General features: G+C 44.1%; 2 protein-coding genes across 2 annotated transcripts in view; both read right to left on the bottom strand.

Moving 5' to 3' along the window:
- Positions 1-2: 2 nt before the first annotated feature.
- On the bottom strand, positions 3-7,354 carry LOC133541360 (E3 ubiquitin/ISG15 ligase TRIM25-like). The gene is made up of 13 exons (XM_061884746.1): positions 7,203-7,354; positions 6,708-6,823; positions 6,239-6,643; positions 2,290-2,394; positions 2,100-2,195; positions 1,738-1,971; positions 1,504-1,675; positions 1,367-1,438; positions 1,255-1,281; positions 1,158-1,184; positions 550-725; positions 338-493; positions 3-261 (listed from the first exon to the last, which is right to left on the bottom strand). Exons 2-13 carry the CDS (start codon positions 6,813-6,815, stop codon positions 73-75), a joined length of 1,767 nt encoding a protein of 588 aa, XP_061740730.1. The 5' UTR covers positions 6,816-6,823; positions 7,203-7,354; the 3' UTR covers positions 3-72.
- Positions 7,355-7,558: 204 nt separating this feature from the next.
- The window catches only part of LOC133541423 (U3 small nucleolar RNA-associated protein 18 homolog), a 24,988-nt gene continuing 12,669 nt past the window's right edge, over positions 7,559-19,877 (bottom strand). The window contains exons 2-10 of the mRNA XM_061884831.1: positions 15,124-15,230; positions 12,671-12,796; positions 12,434-12,608; positions 12,244-12,344; positions 11,979-12,069; positions 11,779-11,902; positions 9,776-9,950; positions 9,561-9,703; positions 7,559-7,669 (exon numbers count right to left, since the gene is read on the bottom strand). Coding sequence (XP_061740815.1) covers positions 7,645-7,669; positions 9,561-9,703; positions 9,776-9,950; positions 11,779-11,902; positions 11,979-12,069; positions 12,244-12,344; positions 12,434-12,608; positions 12,671-12,796; positions 15,124-15,230 — 1,067 coding nt within the window. The 3' untranslated portion in view covers positions 7,559-7,644. The remainder of the gene's footprint in view (positions 7,670-9,560; positions 9,704-9,775; positions 9,951-11,778; positions 11,903-11,978; positions 12,070-12,243; positions 12,345-12,433; positions 12,609-12,670; positions 12,797-15,123; positions 15,231-19,877) is intronic.

Genomic DNA, 19,877 nt, shown 5'->3' with positions numbered 1-19,877 from the left:
GCTCCTTGTTGCCATGGTAACAGGCCAACCTTTAATGATTCATACCCCCAGAAAAGAAGCCCCACCCCCTGCCTAGGTCAGGATGACCAGGGGCACCTCCTTGTCGCCGGTGCCCAGCAGAGGAAACATCCGCTCGCTGAACTCGGACATGCCGCCGAAGCTGAAGAGCTCCGAGCCCGACTTGGCATTGTAGAAGGACACCTGGCCCGCCTCCACGTCCAGGTACACGCCCACCTGCCGCAGCTTGGGCGGAGCCTTCACCTGCCGGGTGCAACAACAGAGGTGAGTGCGTGGTTTCGCGCAGGAGGAGGCAATGTGGGTCGGGGGGGAGCTGCACCTTTGTGAGCGGGGGGGCGGTGAGCGCCCGCAGCTGGCTGCCACTCCACCAGATGGCGAAGTAAGAGTTGGCCGGGCTCATATCGAACAGACCCTTTTTCTGCGCTGACTCGCCGACCACGCCCACCTTCCAGTCCTTGTTCTCACCCACCAGCACCTGCGGGCGGACGCATGCGGTCAAGATGCAGCGCCGGTCACGTGAGCGCCTCTCACCTCCCAGTAGTGGCGCCCTGAGGCGTAGCCGTCCTTGGCGAGCACGCAGGACCACACGTCGAAGCGATGCGGACTGTTGCGGTAGAATTGCAGCTTCTCGCCGCGTTTCACCTGCTTCCTGTCTTCCGACAGGATGAGGAAGGGGTACGCCGTCACCGGGTTCAAGCTCACGTCCGCTGCCGCAAAGGAGAGGGGGTTGTAAAACGGCGCTAGCGGTGTGGCTTGACTTGTCTCACCACGCCGTGGCGACGCTAGCGGTGTGGCGCGACTAAGTCTCACCACGCCGTGGCGACTAAGTCTCACCACGCCGTGGCGACGCTAGCGGTGTGGCGCGACTAAGTCTCACCACGCCGTGGCGACTAAGTCTCACCACGCCGTGGCGACGCTAGCGGTGTGGCGCGACTAAGTCTCACCACGCCGTGGCGACTAAGTCTCACCACGCCGGGGCGACTAAGTCTCACCACGCCGGGGCGACGCTAGCGGTGTGGCGCGACTAAGTCTCACCACGCCGTGGCGACGCTAGCGGTGTGGCGCGACTAAGTCTCACCACGCCGTGGCGACTAAGTCTCACCACGCTGTGGCGACTAAGTCTCACAAATAAGTCTCACCTGTGTACACGCGAGCCTTCTTGTGTCCTGCAGGAAGAAAGACACGCCCTCATTAAAGACACGCCCCTAAAGCAAGGTCAACCTGGGATGAACACACCTGAGACGCTCTTCGACTTCTTCATGTCTGAAACAGGAAGTGTGGCTCGGTCATTCTTTCACAATAAAAGCACACTCGCTAGACTAGAAAGTGATCACAAGCCAACGCCCACCTTTCAGGGACCACTGGCGGCTCTTCAGACGGTCGTGGTCGCGGACTACGGGCATCATCTCAGGAGGCGGGTCTGCAGGGCGACAAGCAGGCGTGTGAGTGGGCGGAGCCTAAAGCGGTGGCCAAAGACAAGCTCACAGTATCCGCCGGGGGCTGGACGCTGGACGCCTCCCGTCCTGATGTAATCCATCTTGTCCCGGACTTCCGCCAGGGCCACCTTGACGTCGGCCAGCTGGAAGTGTAGGACGAAGTCGTCGTCCACGTTGAGCGACCGATCGTCGCCCAGCGGAGCCGCCGCCTCCTCGAAGCTCTGGACCGCAAGACCGGCGTTCATGGCGTGGGCTAACGTGCTAATGCTAGCTGTGCTCTCACCTGCAGGAAGCCGATGTGGTCCTGACTGATGGCCTGCGCCTCCAGCGTGGCCCTCCTGTCGGTCAGCTGGCCCAGCTCCGCCTCCAGGCGCTCCACTAACCCCTCCCCCCTGGACATCAGCACTTCCTGTTGCTCCTGGATCCCGCCCACCACCTGCGAGCGGATCTGGTCCAAAGAGGCGGCGACCTCGTCCAGCACGCTTTCCACTTCGCCGCGCTCTCGGTCGCCGTAGCTCTGGTGTGACCACGTGTTAGCAAACATCAGAGTGGGCGGGGCCTTTCAAATAAACTCATTCTATTCCTGCCGTCTCCATCACGCCACCATGGAGCCCCCTGCTGGTGTGGCCGGGAACCACAGCTTACCTTCGCCGCCTCCAGCTTCCTCTTCAGGTCGTAAGCCAGCATCTGTTTTTCTTTGATGCGGTTCAAGATGTCCTGCTCCGTCCTCGCCACGTATTTCTACACACACACACACACACACACACACACACAGAGACGGTAGAGACAGGGAAGTGAGAGTAGGTAGGACAAGACAAGATGGCATCCTCTCTACCTGTTTGCAGAGTCGCTCCGTTTGCACAGAAACTGTTTTGTGTGTTCTATGATCCTCCAGCACACAGATGGCACAAATGCAGCGCTGACATGTCCGACAGTACACCTGTCAGTGAACACAACACACATACAACTCACTTCTCTGGCCTTCAGGGGGACTCGGTGACATTCACCGCAAAATCACAATCACGTAACAATCACAATTTGCATTGTAACATTAACATGATCGCGTAACATCGCGTAACAAACAATCACATAATCCAAAAATCCGACATGTAACAATCACACAATTGCGCAACAAGCAATCACGTAACAATAACATGATCATGTAAAATCACGTAACAAATTATTAAACACAAAAAAAATCACAATCACAAGTGATCTTGTAACAATAACATGATCATGTAACAATCACGCAACATCGCGTAACAAACGAAAACATAATTTTAAAAATCCAACACATGCAATCGCGTAACATGCCATCACATAATCACTTATGACCGCGTAACAATAACATGATCATGTAACAATCACATAATCAAAATCACAATCACGTAAGATTTCCGTACAGCTGCGTAACAATAACATGATCATGTAACAAATCGCGAAACAGTCATGTTACATGTTCATGTAACAACCATGTAACAATAAAAAACCTATACAATGGCCTAGTGGTTAGAGTGTATGTCCGCCCTGAGATGGGTAGGTTGTGAGTTCAAACCCCGCTGAGTCATACCAAAGACTATAAAAATGGGAGCCATTACCTCCCTGCTTGACACTCAGCATCAAGGCTTGGGATTGGGGGTTAAGTCACCATAAATGATTCCCGGGCGCGGCCACCACTGCTGCTCACTGCTCCCCTCACCTCCGAGGGGGTGGACCAGGTGATGGGTCAAATGCAGAGGACAAATTTCACCACACCTTTTGTGTGTGTGACAATAATTGCTACTTGAACTTTAACTTTAACTTGACTTTGCGTAACAGTCCCGATCACGTAACCATCACAAATGATATCGCAACTATACCATGATCATATAACAATTGCGTAACAATCACGTAACAGGCGATCACATAAAAAAAAATCACAATCACAACAATCATGTAACAAATGATCATGTAACAATCAAGATCACGTAACAATAACATGATCAAGTAACAAATCGCATAACAATCATGTAACACGATCACGTAACAAGCTATCGCGTAACAATCATGTAATCATGCACAATCATGTATAACCTCATAACGAGAACATGCTCATGTAAGTAATGCGTAGCAATCATGTAATCACGTCACAATCACGTAACAAATGATCATGTAACAAGACCATGTAACAATCACGTAACAATAACATGATCAAGTAACAAATTGCATAACAATCACGTAACACACGATCCCGTAACAAGCTATTGCGTAACAATCATGTAATAATCACGCAAAATCATGTATAACCTCATAACAAGAACATGATCATGTAAGTATTGCGTAGCAATCATGTAATTATCACGTCACAATCACATTACAGGCGATCACGTAACATTGCGTAACGAACGATCACATAATAAACAAATCACAATCTCGTAACTATCACGCGTTTGTACATGATTGTTACGCGATCGTTTTGCGATTGATTGTGCCGTGATCGTGTGTTACGCGATTGCTATGTGTCGGCGTTGTTACGAGATCATTTGTGATTGTTACGTGCTCGTGCGTGATTGTACGTAACATTCACGCACCATCGCATACAATCATGTAACAATCACAGATGACTTCGTAAGAGTCCCGTACAATTGTGTAAAAAATCACGTACAATTGCATAACAACTATGCAACAATGTCACAAGCCCTGATGATCTAGTAACAATCACAGATGATCTGGTACGATCACATAGGTTGGTGTAACTATGACGTACGTTTATGTAACCATGACGTACGATTATGTAACAAGCAGGTATGTTTATGTAACCATGACGTACGATTATGTAACAAGCAGATACGTTTATGTAACCATGAGGTACGATTATGTAACAAGCAGATACGTTTATGTAACCATGAGGTACGATTATGTAACAAGCAGATACGTTTATGTAACCATGACGTACGATTATGTAACAAGCAGGTACGTTTATGTAACCATGACGTACGTTTATGTAACCATGACGTACGATTATATAACAAGCAGGTACGTTTATGTAACCATGACGTACGTTTATGTAACCATGACGTACGTTTATGTAACCATGACGTACGATTATGTAACAAGCAGGTATGTTTATGTAACCATGACGTACGATTATGTAACAAGCAGATACGTTTATGTAACCATGAGGTACGATTATGTAACAAGCAGATACGTTTATGTAACCATGAGGTACAATTATGTAACAAGCAGATACGTTTATGTAACCATGACGTACGATTATGTAACAAGCAGGTACGTTTATGTAACCATGACGTACGTTTATGTAACCATGACGTACGATTATATAACAAGCAGGTACGTTTATGTAACCATGACGTACGTTTATGTAACCATGACGTACGTTTATGTAACCATGACGTACGATTATGTAACAAGCAGGTATGTTTATGTAACCATGACGTACGATTATGTAACCATGACGTACGATTATGTAACAAGCAGATACGTTTATGTAACCATGAGGTACGATTATGTAACCATGAGGTACGATTATGTAACAAGCAGATACGTTTATGTAACCATGACGTACGATTATGTAACAAGCAGGTACGTTTATGTAACCATGACGTACGTTTATGTAACCATGACGTACGATTATATAACAAGCAGGTACGTTTACGTAACCATGACGTACGTTTATGTAACCATGACGTACGTTTATGTAACAAGCAGGTATGTTTATGTAACCATGACGTACGATTATGTAACAAGCAGATACGTTTATGTAACCATGAGGTACGATTATGTAACCATGAGGTACGATTATGTAACAAGCAGATACGTTTATGTAACCATGACGTACGTTTATGTAACCATGACGTACGATTATGTAACAAGCAGGTACGTTTATGTAACCATGACGTACGATTATGTAACCATGACGTACGTTTATGTAACCACGACATACGATTATGTAACAAGCAGATACGTTTATGTAACCATGACGTACGTTTATGTAACCATGACGTACGTTTATGTAACCATGACGTACGATTATGTAACAAGCAGGTACGTTTATGTAACCATGACGTACGATTATGTAACAAGCAGATACGTTTATGTAACCATGACGTACGTTTATGTAACCATGACGTACGTTTATGTAACCATGACGTACGTTTATGTAACCATGACGTACGATTATGTAACAAGCAGGTACGTTTATGTAACCATGACGTACGATTATGTAACAAGCAGATACGTTTATGTAACCATGACGTACGTTTATGTAACCATGACGTACGATTATGTAACAAGCAGGTACGTTTATGTAACCATGACGTACGATTATGTAACCATGACGTACGTTTATGTAACCATGACATACGATTATGTAACAAGCAGATACGTTTATGTAACCATGAGGTACGATTATGTAACAAGCAGATACGTTTATGTAACCATGACGTACGTTTATGTAACCATGAGGTACGATTATGTAACAAGCAGATACGTTTATGTAACCATGACGTACGTTTATGTAACCATGAGGTACGATTATGTAACAAGCAGGTACGTTTATGTAACCATGACGTACGATTATGTAACAAGCAGGTACGTTTATGTAACCATGACGTACGTTTATGTAACAACCAGGTACGTTTATGTAACCATGACGTACGTTTATGTAACAAGCAGGTACGTTTATGTAACCATGACGTATGTTTATGTAACAACCAGGTACGTTTATGTAACCATGACGTACGTTTATGTAACAAGCAGGTACTATCAGATGTAGTTGGCCTCACCTCCATCAGGCGGTGGTGGATGGTGCAGGTGCGGCCCCTGAGGGCGTCCTGGGGGTCCATGAGAGGGTGTTTGGCGTAGAACGGCGTGGTGCGATGCGGCCGCACGTGCTCCTCGCAGTAGGCGGCCGTGCACGTGAGGCAGGAGCTGACGGCCGGCTGTTTGATTCCTGTGCAAACGTCGCACCACACCACCCCCTCGCTGGACTTGGCCGCAAAGGGGTTGGTATTGGCGGCGGTCGCCCCGCCCTGCGCGGACACGGCGGCGCCGTAGCGTGACGACTTGTAGTTGTCGGTGATGACGGCGAAGACCTTGTTGATGCTGAGCTGCGGCCGCTCTTCGTAGGGATGCTTGCACAGCGGACAGGTGCACACGGCACTGGACGCCCAGTAGCCGCCGATGCACGCCTGGGAAAGAGCGGGGGACCGTTAGCGAGGCAGGAGGAGGCCACGCCCCCACAAGGTGCCGTACCTGGCAGAAGTTGTGTCCGCAGGGCGTGGACACGGGGTCGGTGAACAGGTCCAGACAGATGGAACAGGTGAGCTCCTGCTCGTTAAACAGCTCGGGCGCCTCCGCCATCTTGTTTCCTGCCACATGGAACAGGTAAAGTCAGGCCCCGCCCTCTTCCCCAACATCGTCATGTGACCTGACACTATCTGGTTGGGCCAGGTGTGCACACACAACATTCCACCACACAACCTGTCCGTCGGCTTGACTACGTCATGTGGGAGGAGCCAAACAAGTGTACTGCCCCCTGCAGGCGTGATCACGTGACCTGACGCCACACACCTCAGGTTAGCGCATTAGCCCGCTAGCTTGTTTGCCAACACGTCAGGTGAACAACAACAACAGCAACACGCACAACGTCAACAAGTCAGCCACGCTGGGATTTCACAATAAGAGCATGGAGACGGCGCACGTGTTGCGCAAACTTTGAAGTGGAGAGTTGAAATGATCTTTTCTTACCTGAGCTCAGCCGCGCGCGTCTTTCTGTCCAGCCGGAAACACAGGTTGGGCGATGACGTCATTTATGGGCGGGGCTTCGTGGCCGACCTGAAGTTGTCAGGTGAGATCGTTTGCTTGTTGTGACGTCAGCTCACAGGTGACTTTATGGACGCCCGTGTAGCGTGATTGACAGGTGACGTCATAATGACGCACTGCGTGCGGACTCGCTCACTAATGCCCCCCTGTGGCCCCCCTGTGTTATTACTGGAGGGGAAGCTAACAGGATAAAATAAGATAAGCTAAGGTAAGTGAAGATAAGATAAAGTAAGATAATCTAATGTAAATGTAGCTAATAAGATAACAATGAAGAGTCAAACAAGATTTAATGACTTTTTATTACAAATGATTGAAAACAAACATGGCGCCATATTCATCATCTTGTCATGTGACCACCACTTCTTCCTCAGAAACTCTTGTAGTGGAGCAGCCTATACACACACACACACACACACACACACACAAAACGACATATACACACAAACAAACACCAACAAACAACACAAACAAAACAAATAATGACACATTACAAACACACAAACAATGACACACACACACAAACAAACAACAACACACAAACAATGACATGTACAGACAAACAAACAATGACATATTCACACGAACAAACAACACACAAACAAAAAATGACATATACGCTCAAAACAACACACAAACAATGACACAAACAAAAAATGACACACACACAAGCAAACAACAACACAAAAACAATGACACGTACACAAGCAAACACAAAAAGAATGACACATACACACAAACAAACACACACAAACAACAATGACACAGACAAACAATGACACATACACACAAACAAACACACAAAAACAATGACAGAAACACACAAACAAACAACAAAGACAAATAACAAACACCATATATGCACAAACAAACAAACACAAAAACAATGACACATACACACAAACAAACACAAACAACAATGACACAGACAAACAATGACACATACACACACGCAAACAACAGAAAAACAATGACACGTACACAAGCAAACACAAAAACAATGACACATACACACAAACAAACACACACAAACAACAATGACACACACAAACAACACACAAAAACAATGACAGATACACACAAATAAAAAACAAAGACAAAAAACAAACAACATATGTGCGCAAACAAACCACACACAAAAACAATGACACATACACACAAACAACAATGACACAAAGAATGCCACATACACACAAATAACACACAAAAAAAATGACACATACACAAACAACACACAAAAACAGATACACACAAACAAACAACAAAGACAAAAAACAAACGACACATATGCACAAACAAATAACACACAAAAATAATGACACATACACACAAACAAACAACACACAAAAACAATGACAGATACACACAAACAAACAACAAAGACAAAAAACAAACGACACATATGCACAAACAAACAACACACAAAAACAATGACACATACACACAAAACAATGACACATACACACAAAACAATGTCACGTACACACAAACAACACACAAAAACAATGACACATACACACAAAACAATGACACATACACACAAAACAATGTCACGTACACACAAAACAATGACACATACACACAAAACAATGTCACGTACACACAAACAAACACACAAAAACAATGACACACACATAAAACAATGTCACATACACACAAAACAATGTCACGTACACACAAACAAACACACAAAACAATGACACATACACACAAACCACAACACACAAAAAAACGATGCATACACACAAAAAACAACACACAAAAACAATGACATAAACACACAAACAACACACAAAAACAATGACACATACACACAAAACAATGACACATACACACAAAACAATGTCACGTACACACAAAACAATGACACATACACACAAAACAATGTCACGTACACACAAAACAATGTCACGTACACACAAACAAACAACACACAAAAACAATGACACACACACAAAACAATGTCACATACACACAAAACAATGTCACGTACACACAAACAAACAACACACAAAAACAATGACACACACACAAAACAATGTCACATACACACAAAACAATGTCACGTACACACAAACAAACACACAAAACAATGACACATACACACAAACCACAACACACAAAAAAATGATGCATACACACAAACAAACAACACACAAAAACAATGACATAAACACACAAACAACACAGAAAAACAATGACACATACACACAAACAAACAATGACACAAAGAAAGGAAGTCAGTGAGTTGTGAGTGGTTAGAGCGACAGTGATTGGCTGTCTGACCTGAGGAGGGGGGCGTGTCCCTTGTTGTTGGCCAATGAGAAGAAGGCGGAGTGAGGAGAGAAGTGCATGCTGAAGGTGCGATGCAGGAACTTCCTCTTGGACACGGGGAAGTTGGAGAAGACACTCAGACTGGCGAGGTGCACCTGACACACACGACATCATCACCTATGACGTCATCACCTATGACGTCATCACCTCACACCGCGCTCTCTCACCAGTCGCACCGCCTCGTCCTCCGCCCGCGACGCCATGGCAAGGATCTCGGAGGTGGGGTTAAAGGTCAGCGAGGTGACCGAGGTCAGCAGGTTCATCACCGCTTTTAGAGGCCTGGGATTGGCCGAGTTAAGACACGCCTCCTGCGAGTAGATGTTGACCACGCCCGCCTGCGAGCTGAAGGAAACATGAATGGAAGAGGTGAGACGCACGCCAGGTAGTAACTAACCAGCATGCCAGCTAGTAAACCAGATGGCAGGTAACAACCAACCCCCACACCAAGTACTAACACACACGGCGGGTACTAACTAACCTGCCTGGTAGGTACTAACTAAACCACTGACTAACCAACACACCATATACTAACTTAACCACACTTTAAGTAATAACTTACCCGCACGTTAAAGTACTGACTTAAGCTCATGTTAAGTACTGACTTAAGCTCATGTTAAGTACTAACTTACCCACATGATAACTACCAACTTACCCACATGTTGAGTACTAACTTACTCACATGTTAAGTACTAACTTACTCACCTGTTAAGTACTAAATTTCCCACATGTTAAGTACTAACTTACTCACATGTTAACTACTAACTTGCCCACATGTTAAGTACTAACTTTCCCACATGTTAAGTACTAACTTACTCTCATGTTAAGTACTAACTTGCCCACATGTTAAGTACTAACTTACTCACATGTTAAGTACTAACTTTCCCACATGTTAAGTACTAACTTACTCTCATGTTAACCACTAACTTGACCACATGTTAAGTACTAACTTACTCACATGTTAAGTACTAACTTGCCCACATGTTAAGTACTAACTTACTCTCATGTTAACCACTAACTTGACCACATGTTAAGTACTAACTTACTCACATGTTAAGTACTAACTTGCCCACATGTTAAGTACTAACTTACTCTCATGTTAACCACTAACTTGACCACATGTTAAGTACTAACTTACTCACATGTTAAGTACTAACTTGCCCACATGATAAGTACTAACTTGCCCACATGATAAGTACTAACTTACTCACATGTTAAGTACTAACTTGCCCACATGATAAGTACTAACTTACTCTCATGTTAAGTACTAACTTACTCACATGTTAAATACTAACTTGCCCACATGATAAGTACCATCTTACCTGCACATTAAATACTAGCTTGGATGCACATTAAGTACTAATTTACCTGCATGTTAAGTACTAACTTAGATGCATGTTAAGTACTAACTTAGATGCATGTTAAGTACTAACTTAGATGCATGTTAAGCACTAATTTAGATGGATGTTAGAAGCTAACTTTCCTGAATGTTAGGTACCAATTTAGATGCACGTTAAGTACTAACTTAGATGCATGTTAAGTACTAACTTACTCGCATGTTAAAAGCTAACTAACCCACATGTTAAGTACTAACTTAGATGCATGTTATGAGCTAACTTTCATCAACGTTAAGTACTAACTTAGATGGATGTTAAGTACTAACTTACATGCATGTTAAGTACTAACTTAGATGCATGTTAAGTACTAACTTAGATGCATGTTAAGTACTAACTTAGATGCATGTTAAGTACTAACTTAGATGCATGTTAAGCACTAACTTAGATGCATGTTAAGTACTAACTTAGATGCATGTTAAGTACTAACTTAGATGCATGTTAAGTACTAACTTAGATGCATGTTAAGTACTAACTTAGATGCATGTTAAGTACTAACTTAGATGCATGTTAAGTACTAACTTAGATGCATGTTAAGCACTAACTTAGATGCATGTTAAGTACTAACTTAGATGCATGTTAAGTACTAACTTAGATGCATGTTAAGTACTAACTTAGATGCATGTTAAGCACTAACTTAGATGCATGTTAAGTACTAACTTAGATGCATGTTAGAAGCTAACTTTCCTGAATGTTAGGTACCAATTTAGATGCACGTTAAGTGCAAACTTACATGCATGTTAAGTTCTAAGATAGATGTAAATTAAGTACTAACTTACCCGCAGGCCAGGTAGTGGCCGTTAGAAGAGGTGGCGATACAGGTGGATCTGACACAGCCATCATCCAGGAACTTGTTGAGACATCGGTTGGTGCGCACGTCCCACACGTACACCTCCCCCTCCTCTGCACGCACACACACAACACACAGGATGATGCAAGTCACATGACATGATGTCATGCAGTCATGTGATCAACTTGCCTGAGGAAGCAAACACTTTGCTGCCGTCGTGACTAAACGCCACGCCGCTCACCTCGCCGTTCATCTTCACGCTGCTCACAACTTCCTTGGTCTGAGCACGCACCCCCACACACACACACACACCCCCACACGCACACACACACGCACACACACACACACACACACACCCACACGCACGCTCACGCACACACACACACACAAGTTACATGTGTAAAGTTGCAAGACTTTATTGTGAAAGGACACAGGTAAAGAGGAAGTGGTTGACCTTGAGTGTGAGTGTGTGCAGGTATCCTCTGGTTCCAGTCAGCAGCAGAGCGCCCCCCTCAGGGCACACTGAGAACTCCTTCACTCGGCCCTCATTCAGCCCTGGACACACACACACATCAAAGCAGCTGTGATGTCACCACCAGTATTAACACACACACACACACACGCAAACACACACGCACACACACCTCTGACGGCGTGAACAGGTGTGACCCGCCCCTCCATCATGTCGTACACGTAGAACATTTTGTTCCTCAGGCTGGTGGCGATGACGGCGTCGCCATGGCAACTAAAACATGCCTTGTGGACGGGGAAGCGGTCCAGGTGGACACTCTGGATCTTGGGGTTGGTCTTGCCGTCCACCTGTGGCAGAGAGAGACAGGTCACTTAGTGTCGGCCGCCGTTGAGCGGCGACTGCCACCAACCTGGAAGAGCGACAGCGAGCAATCCAGGCCCGCCGTCATGACGACCTGAGCCGACGGGTGGAACTGCACCGACGACAGTCTGTCCTCTGATGGACGGGCGGCGTTGGCATGGAGACATTTCTTCATCTGGCGGCACATCACATTCATCAACACCTCTGCTCGTCATCCACGTGTGTGGTGGCCATGACGATGCATCATCCATGTGTGTGGTCACCATGACGATGCATCATCGACCTGTGCGGTCGCCATGACGATGCATCATCAACACATGTGGTCGCCATGACGATGCATCATCAACACGTGCGGTCGCCATGACGATGCATCATCAACACGTGCGGTCGCCATGACGACGCATCATCGACACGTGCGGTCGCCATGACGACGCATCATCGACACTCGCGGTCGCCATGACGACGCATCATCGACACGTGCGGTCGCCATGACGACGCATCATCAACATGTGCGGTCGCCATGACGATGCATCGTCAACATGTGTGGTCGCCATGACGATGCATCATCAACATGTGTGGTCACCATGACGATGCATCATCAACATGTGTGGTCGCCATGATGATGCATCATCAACATGTGTGGTCGCCATGACGATGCATCATCAACATGTGTGGTCGCCATGTGTGGTCACCATGACGATGCATCATCAACGTGTGTGGTCGCCATGACGATGCATCATCAACATGTGCGGTCGCCAGGACGATGCATCATCAACATGTGCGGTCGCCATGACGATGCATCATCGACATGTGTGGTCACCATGACGATGCATCATCCACATGTGTGGTCACCATGACGATGCATCATCCACATGTGTGGTCGCCATGACGATGCATCATCGACATGTGTGGTCAGCATGACGATGCATCATCGACGTGTGGTCGCCATAACGATGCATCATCGACATGTGCGGTCGCCATGACGATGCATCATCGACATGTGCGGTCGCCATGACGATGCATCATCAACATGTGCTGTCAACATGACGATGCATCATCAACATGTGTGGTCACCATGACGATGCATCATCAACATGTGTGGTCAACATGACGAAGCATTATCCACGTGCAGTCGCCATGAAGATGCATCATCGCCAATTGTGGTTGTCATGACGAACATCATCAATGTGCGGTCGTCACATTTGGTGATGATGAAAATATGTGGTTGCCACGACAATGCATCATCATCATCATATGTAGTTGCCATGATGATGCATCATCATGTGTAGTTGCCATGATGATGCATCATCATCAACATATGTGGTCGTTATGACGATGCACCAACACAAGTGGTCGTCATGACAATGCATCATCGACATGTGTGGTCGCCATAACGATGCATCATCGACATGTGCGGTCGCCATGACGATGCATCATCAACATGTGCTGTCAACATGACGATGCATCATCAACATGTGTGGTCACCATGACGATGCATCATCAACATGTGCTGTCAACATGACGATGCATCATCAACATGTGTGGTCACCATGACGATGCATCATCAACATGTGCTGTCAACATGACGATGCATCATCAACATGTGTGGTCACCATGACGATGCATCATCAACATGTGCGGTCAACATGACGAAGCATTATCCACGTGCAGTCGCCATGAAGATGCATCATCGCCAATTGTGGTTGTCATGACGAACATCATCAATGTGCGGTCGTCACATTTGGTGATGATGAAAATATGTGGTTGCCACGACAATGCATCATCATCATCATGTGTAGTTGCCATGATGATGCATCATCATGTGTAGTTGCCATGATGATGCATCATCATCAACATATGTGGTCGTTATGACGATGCACCAACACAAGTGGTCGTCATGACAATGCAGTATCGTCATATGTGGTTGCCATGACGATGCATCATCATCATATGTGGTTGTCACGACGATGTATCATCACCATGTGGTTGTCATGAGGATACATCATCATGTGCGGTCGTCATGACGATGCATCATCCCTGTATGTGATTATGATGATGCATCATCATCACATGTGGTCGTCATGACGATGCATCATCGTCATATGTGGTCGTCATGACGATGCATCAACATATGTGGTCGTCATGGCAATGCATTATCATACTGTATGTGGTTGTCACGACGATGTATCATCACCATGTGGTTGTCATGAGGATACATCATCATGTGCGGTCGTCATGACGATGCATCATCCCTGTATGTGATTATGATGATGCATCATCATCACATGTGGTCGTCATGACGATGCATCATCGTCATATGTGGTCGTCATGACGATGCATCAACATATGTGGTCATGACGATGCATTATCACCATATGTGGTTGTCATGATGATGCATCAACATATGTGGTCGCCATGACGATGCATCATCAACACAACAAATGACATGACTGTGATGACCTGAGAGTCCAGGGGGCGGGGTTACAATATGTGGCGACATACTTTGAGAATGCCACTAGGTAAACTGTCTGAAGACGCCACAAAGGTTCCTGTCCTCTTCAGCAGGTCGTCTTGGTTACCTTCCTCCTCCTCCTCCTCCTCCTCCTCATCTGTGTGGACACAAACATGTCGAGGAAGACATGACATGTAGAAGACATGACATGTATGGACATGTAGGAGACATGACATGTAGAAGACATGACATGTATGGACATGTAGAAGACATGACATGTAGAAGACATGACATGTATGGACATGTAGGAGACATGACATGTAGAAGACATGACATGTATGGACATGTAGGAGACATGACATGTAGAAGACATGACATGTATGGACATGTAGGAGACATGACATGTAAAAGACATGACATGTAGAAGACATGACATGTATGGACATGTACAAGACATGATATGTATGGACATGTAGAAGACATGACATGTAAAAGACATGACATGTAGAAGACATGAAATGTATGGACATGACATGTAGAAGACATGAAATGTATGGACATGTAGAAGACATGACATGTAAAAGACATGACATGTAGAAGACATGACATGTATGGACATGTACAAGACATGATATGTATGGACATGTAGAAGACATGACATGTAAAAGACATGACATGTAGAAGACATGAAATGTATGGACATGACATGTAGAAGACATGAAATGTATGGACATGTAGAAGACATGACATGTAAAAGACATGACATGTAGAAGACATGACATTTAGAAGACATGACATGTATGGACATGTACAAGACATGACATGTATGGACATGTAGAAGACATGACATGTATGGACATGTACAAGACATGACATGTATGGACATGTAGAAGACATGACATGTAGAAGACATGACATGTATGGACATGTAGGAGACATGACATGTAGAAGACATGACATATATGGACATGTAGGAGACATGACATGTACAAGACATGACATGTATGGACATGTAGAAGACATGACATGTAAAAGACATGACATGTAGAAGACATGACATGTATGGACATGTACAAGACATGATATGTATGGACATGTAGAAGACATGACATGTAAAAGACATGACATGTAGAAGACATGAAATGTATGGACATGACATGTAGAAGACATGAAATGTATGGACATGTAGAAGACATGACATGTAAAAGACATGACATGTAGAAGACATGACATTTAGAAGACATGACATTTAGAAGACATGTACAAGACATGACATGTAAAAGACATGCCATGTAGAAGACATGAAATGTATGGACATGACATGTAGAAGACATGAAATGTATGGACATGTAGAAGACATGACATGTAAAAGACATGACATGTAGAAGACATGACATTTAGAAGACATGACATGTATGGACATGTAGGAGACATGACATGTATGGACATGTAAAAAACATGACATGTATGGACATGTAGAAGACATGACATGTAGAAGACATGACATGTAGAAGACATGTAGGAGACATGACATTTAGAAGACATGTAGAAGACATGACATGTATGGACATGTAGGAGACATGACATGTATGGACATGTAAAAGACATGACATGTATGGACATGTAGAAGACATGACATGTAGAAGACATGACATGTATGGACATGTAAAAGACATGACATGTATCGACATGTACAAGACATGACATGTAGAAGACATGACATGTATGGACATGTAGGAGACATGACATGTATGGACATATAAAAGACATGACATGTATGGACATGTAGAAGACAAGACATGTAGAAGACATGACATGTATGGACATGTAGGAGACATGACATGTATGGACATGTAGAAGACATGACATGTATGGACATGTAGGAGACATCACATGTATGGACATGTAGAAGACATGATATGTATGGACATGTAGGAGACATGACATGTATGGACATGTAGGAGACATGAAATGTATGGACATGTAGAAGACATGACATGTATGGACATGACATGTATGGACATGTAGAAGACATGACATGTATGGACATGTAGGAGACATGACATGTATGGACATGTAGGAGACATGACATGTATGGACATGTAGAAGACATGACATGTATGGACATGTAGAAGACATGTAGAAGACATGACATGTATGGACATGTACAAGACATGACATGTATGGACATGTAGAAGACATGACATGTAGAAGACATGACATGTATGGACATGTAGAAGACATGACATGTATGGACATGTAGAAGACATGACATGTAGAAGACATGACATGTATGGACATGTAGGAGACATGACATGTATGGACATGTAGGAGACATGACATGTATGGACATGTAGGAGACATGACATGTATGGACATGTAGGAGACATGACATGTATGGACATGTAGGAGACATGACATGTATGGACATGTAGGAGACATGACATGTATGGACATGTAGAAGACATGACATGTATGGACATGTAGAAGACATGACATGTATGGACATGTAGAAGACATGACATGTATGGACATGTAGGAGACATGACATGTATGGACATGACATGTATGGACATGTAGAAGACATGATATGTATGGACATGTAGGAGACATGACATGTATGGACATGTAGGAGACATGAAATGTATGGACATGTAGAAGACATGACATGTATGGACATGTAGAAGACATGACATGTATGGACATGTAGGAGACATGAAATGTATGGACATGTAGAAGACATGACATGTATGGACATGACATGTATGGACATGTAGAAGACATGACATGTAGGAGACATGACATGTATGGACATGTAGGAGACATGACATGTATGGACATGTAGAAGACATGACATGTATGGACATGTAGAAGACATGTAGAAGACATGACATGTATGGACATGTACAAGACATGACATGTATGGACATGTAGAAGACATGACATGTAGAAGACATAACATGTATGGACATGTAGGAGACATGACATGTATGGACATGTAGAAGACATGACATGTATGGACATGTAGGAGACATGAAATGTATGGACATGTAGAAGACATGACATGTATGGACATGTAGAAGACATGACATGTATGGACATGTAGGAGACATGAAATGTATGGACATGTAGAAGACATGACATGTATGGACATGTAGGAGACATGACATGTATGGACATGTAGGAGACATGAAATGTATGGACATGTAGAAGACATGACATGTATGGACATGTAGAAGACATGACATGTATGGACATGTAGGAGACATGAAATGTATGGACATGTAGAAGACATGACATGTATGGACATGACATGTATGGACATGTAGGAGACATGACATGTATGGACATGTAGAAGACATGACATGTATGGACATGTAGAAGACATGTAGAAGACATGACATGTATGGACATGTAGGAGACATGAAATGTATGGACATGTAGAAGACATGACATGTATGGACATGACATGTATGGACATGTAGAAGACATGACATGTATGGACATGTAGGAGACATCACATGTATGGACATGTAGAAGACATGATATGTATGGACATGTAGGAGACATGACATGTATGGACATGTAGGAGACATGAAATGTATGGACATGTAGGAGACATGACATGTATGGACATGACATGTATGGACATGTAGAAGACATGACATGTATGGACATGTAGGAGACATGACATGTATGGACATGTAGAAGACATGACATGTATGGACATGACATGTATGGACATGTAGAAGACATGACATGTATGGACATGTAGAAGACATGTAGAAGACATGACATGTATGGACATGTAGGAGACATGAAATGTATGGACATGTAGAAGACATGACATGTATGGACATGACATGTATGGACATGTAGAAGACATGACATGTATGGACATGTAGGAGACATCACATGTATGGACATGTAGAAGACATGATATGTATGGACATGTAGGAGACATGACATGTATGGACATGTAGGAGACATGACATGTATGGACATGTAGGAGACATGACATGTATGGACATGTAGAAGACATGACATGTATGGACATGACATGTATGGACATGTAGAAGACATGACATGTATGGACATGTAGGAGACATGACATGTATGGACATGTAGGAGACATGACATGTATGGACATGTAGAAGACATGTAGAAGACATGACATGTATGGACATGTACAAGACATGACATGTATGGACATGTAGAAGACATGACATGTAGAAGACATGACATGTATGGACATGTAGGAGACATGACATGTATGGACATGTAGGAGACATGACATGTATGGACATGTAGGAGACATGACATGTATGGACATGTAGGAGACATGACATGTATGGACATGTAGAAGACATGACATGTATGGACATGTAGAAGACATGACATGTATGGACATGTAGGAGACATGACATGTATGGACATGTAGGAGACATGACATGTATGGACATGTAGGAGACATGACATGTATGGACATGTAGGAGACATGACATGTATGGACATGTAGAAGACATGACATGTATGGACATGTAGAAGACATGACATGTATGGACATGTAGAAGACATGACATGTATGGACATGTAGGAGACATGACATGTATGGACATGACATGTATGGACATGTAGAAGACATGATATGTATGGACATGTAGGAGACATGACATGTATGGACATGTAGGAGACATGACATGTATGGACATGTAGAAGACATGACATGTATGGACATGTAGGAGACATGAAATGTATGGACATGTAGAAGACATGACATGTATGGACATGTAGAAGACATGAC

The sequence above is a fragment of the Nerophis ophidion genome, linkage group LG23, assembly GCF_033978795.1.
Source record: "Nerophis ophidion isolate RoL-2023_Sa linkage group LG23, RoL_Noph_v1.0, whole genome shotgun sequence".
Classification (NCBI taxonomy): Eukaryota; Metazoa; Chordata; class Actinopteri; order Syngnathiformes; family Syngnathidae; genus Nerophis; species Nerophis ophidion.
The sequence above is the reverse complement of the archived record's forward strand: the minus strand, read 5'-3'. Positions and strand labels throughout refer to the sequence as shown.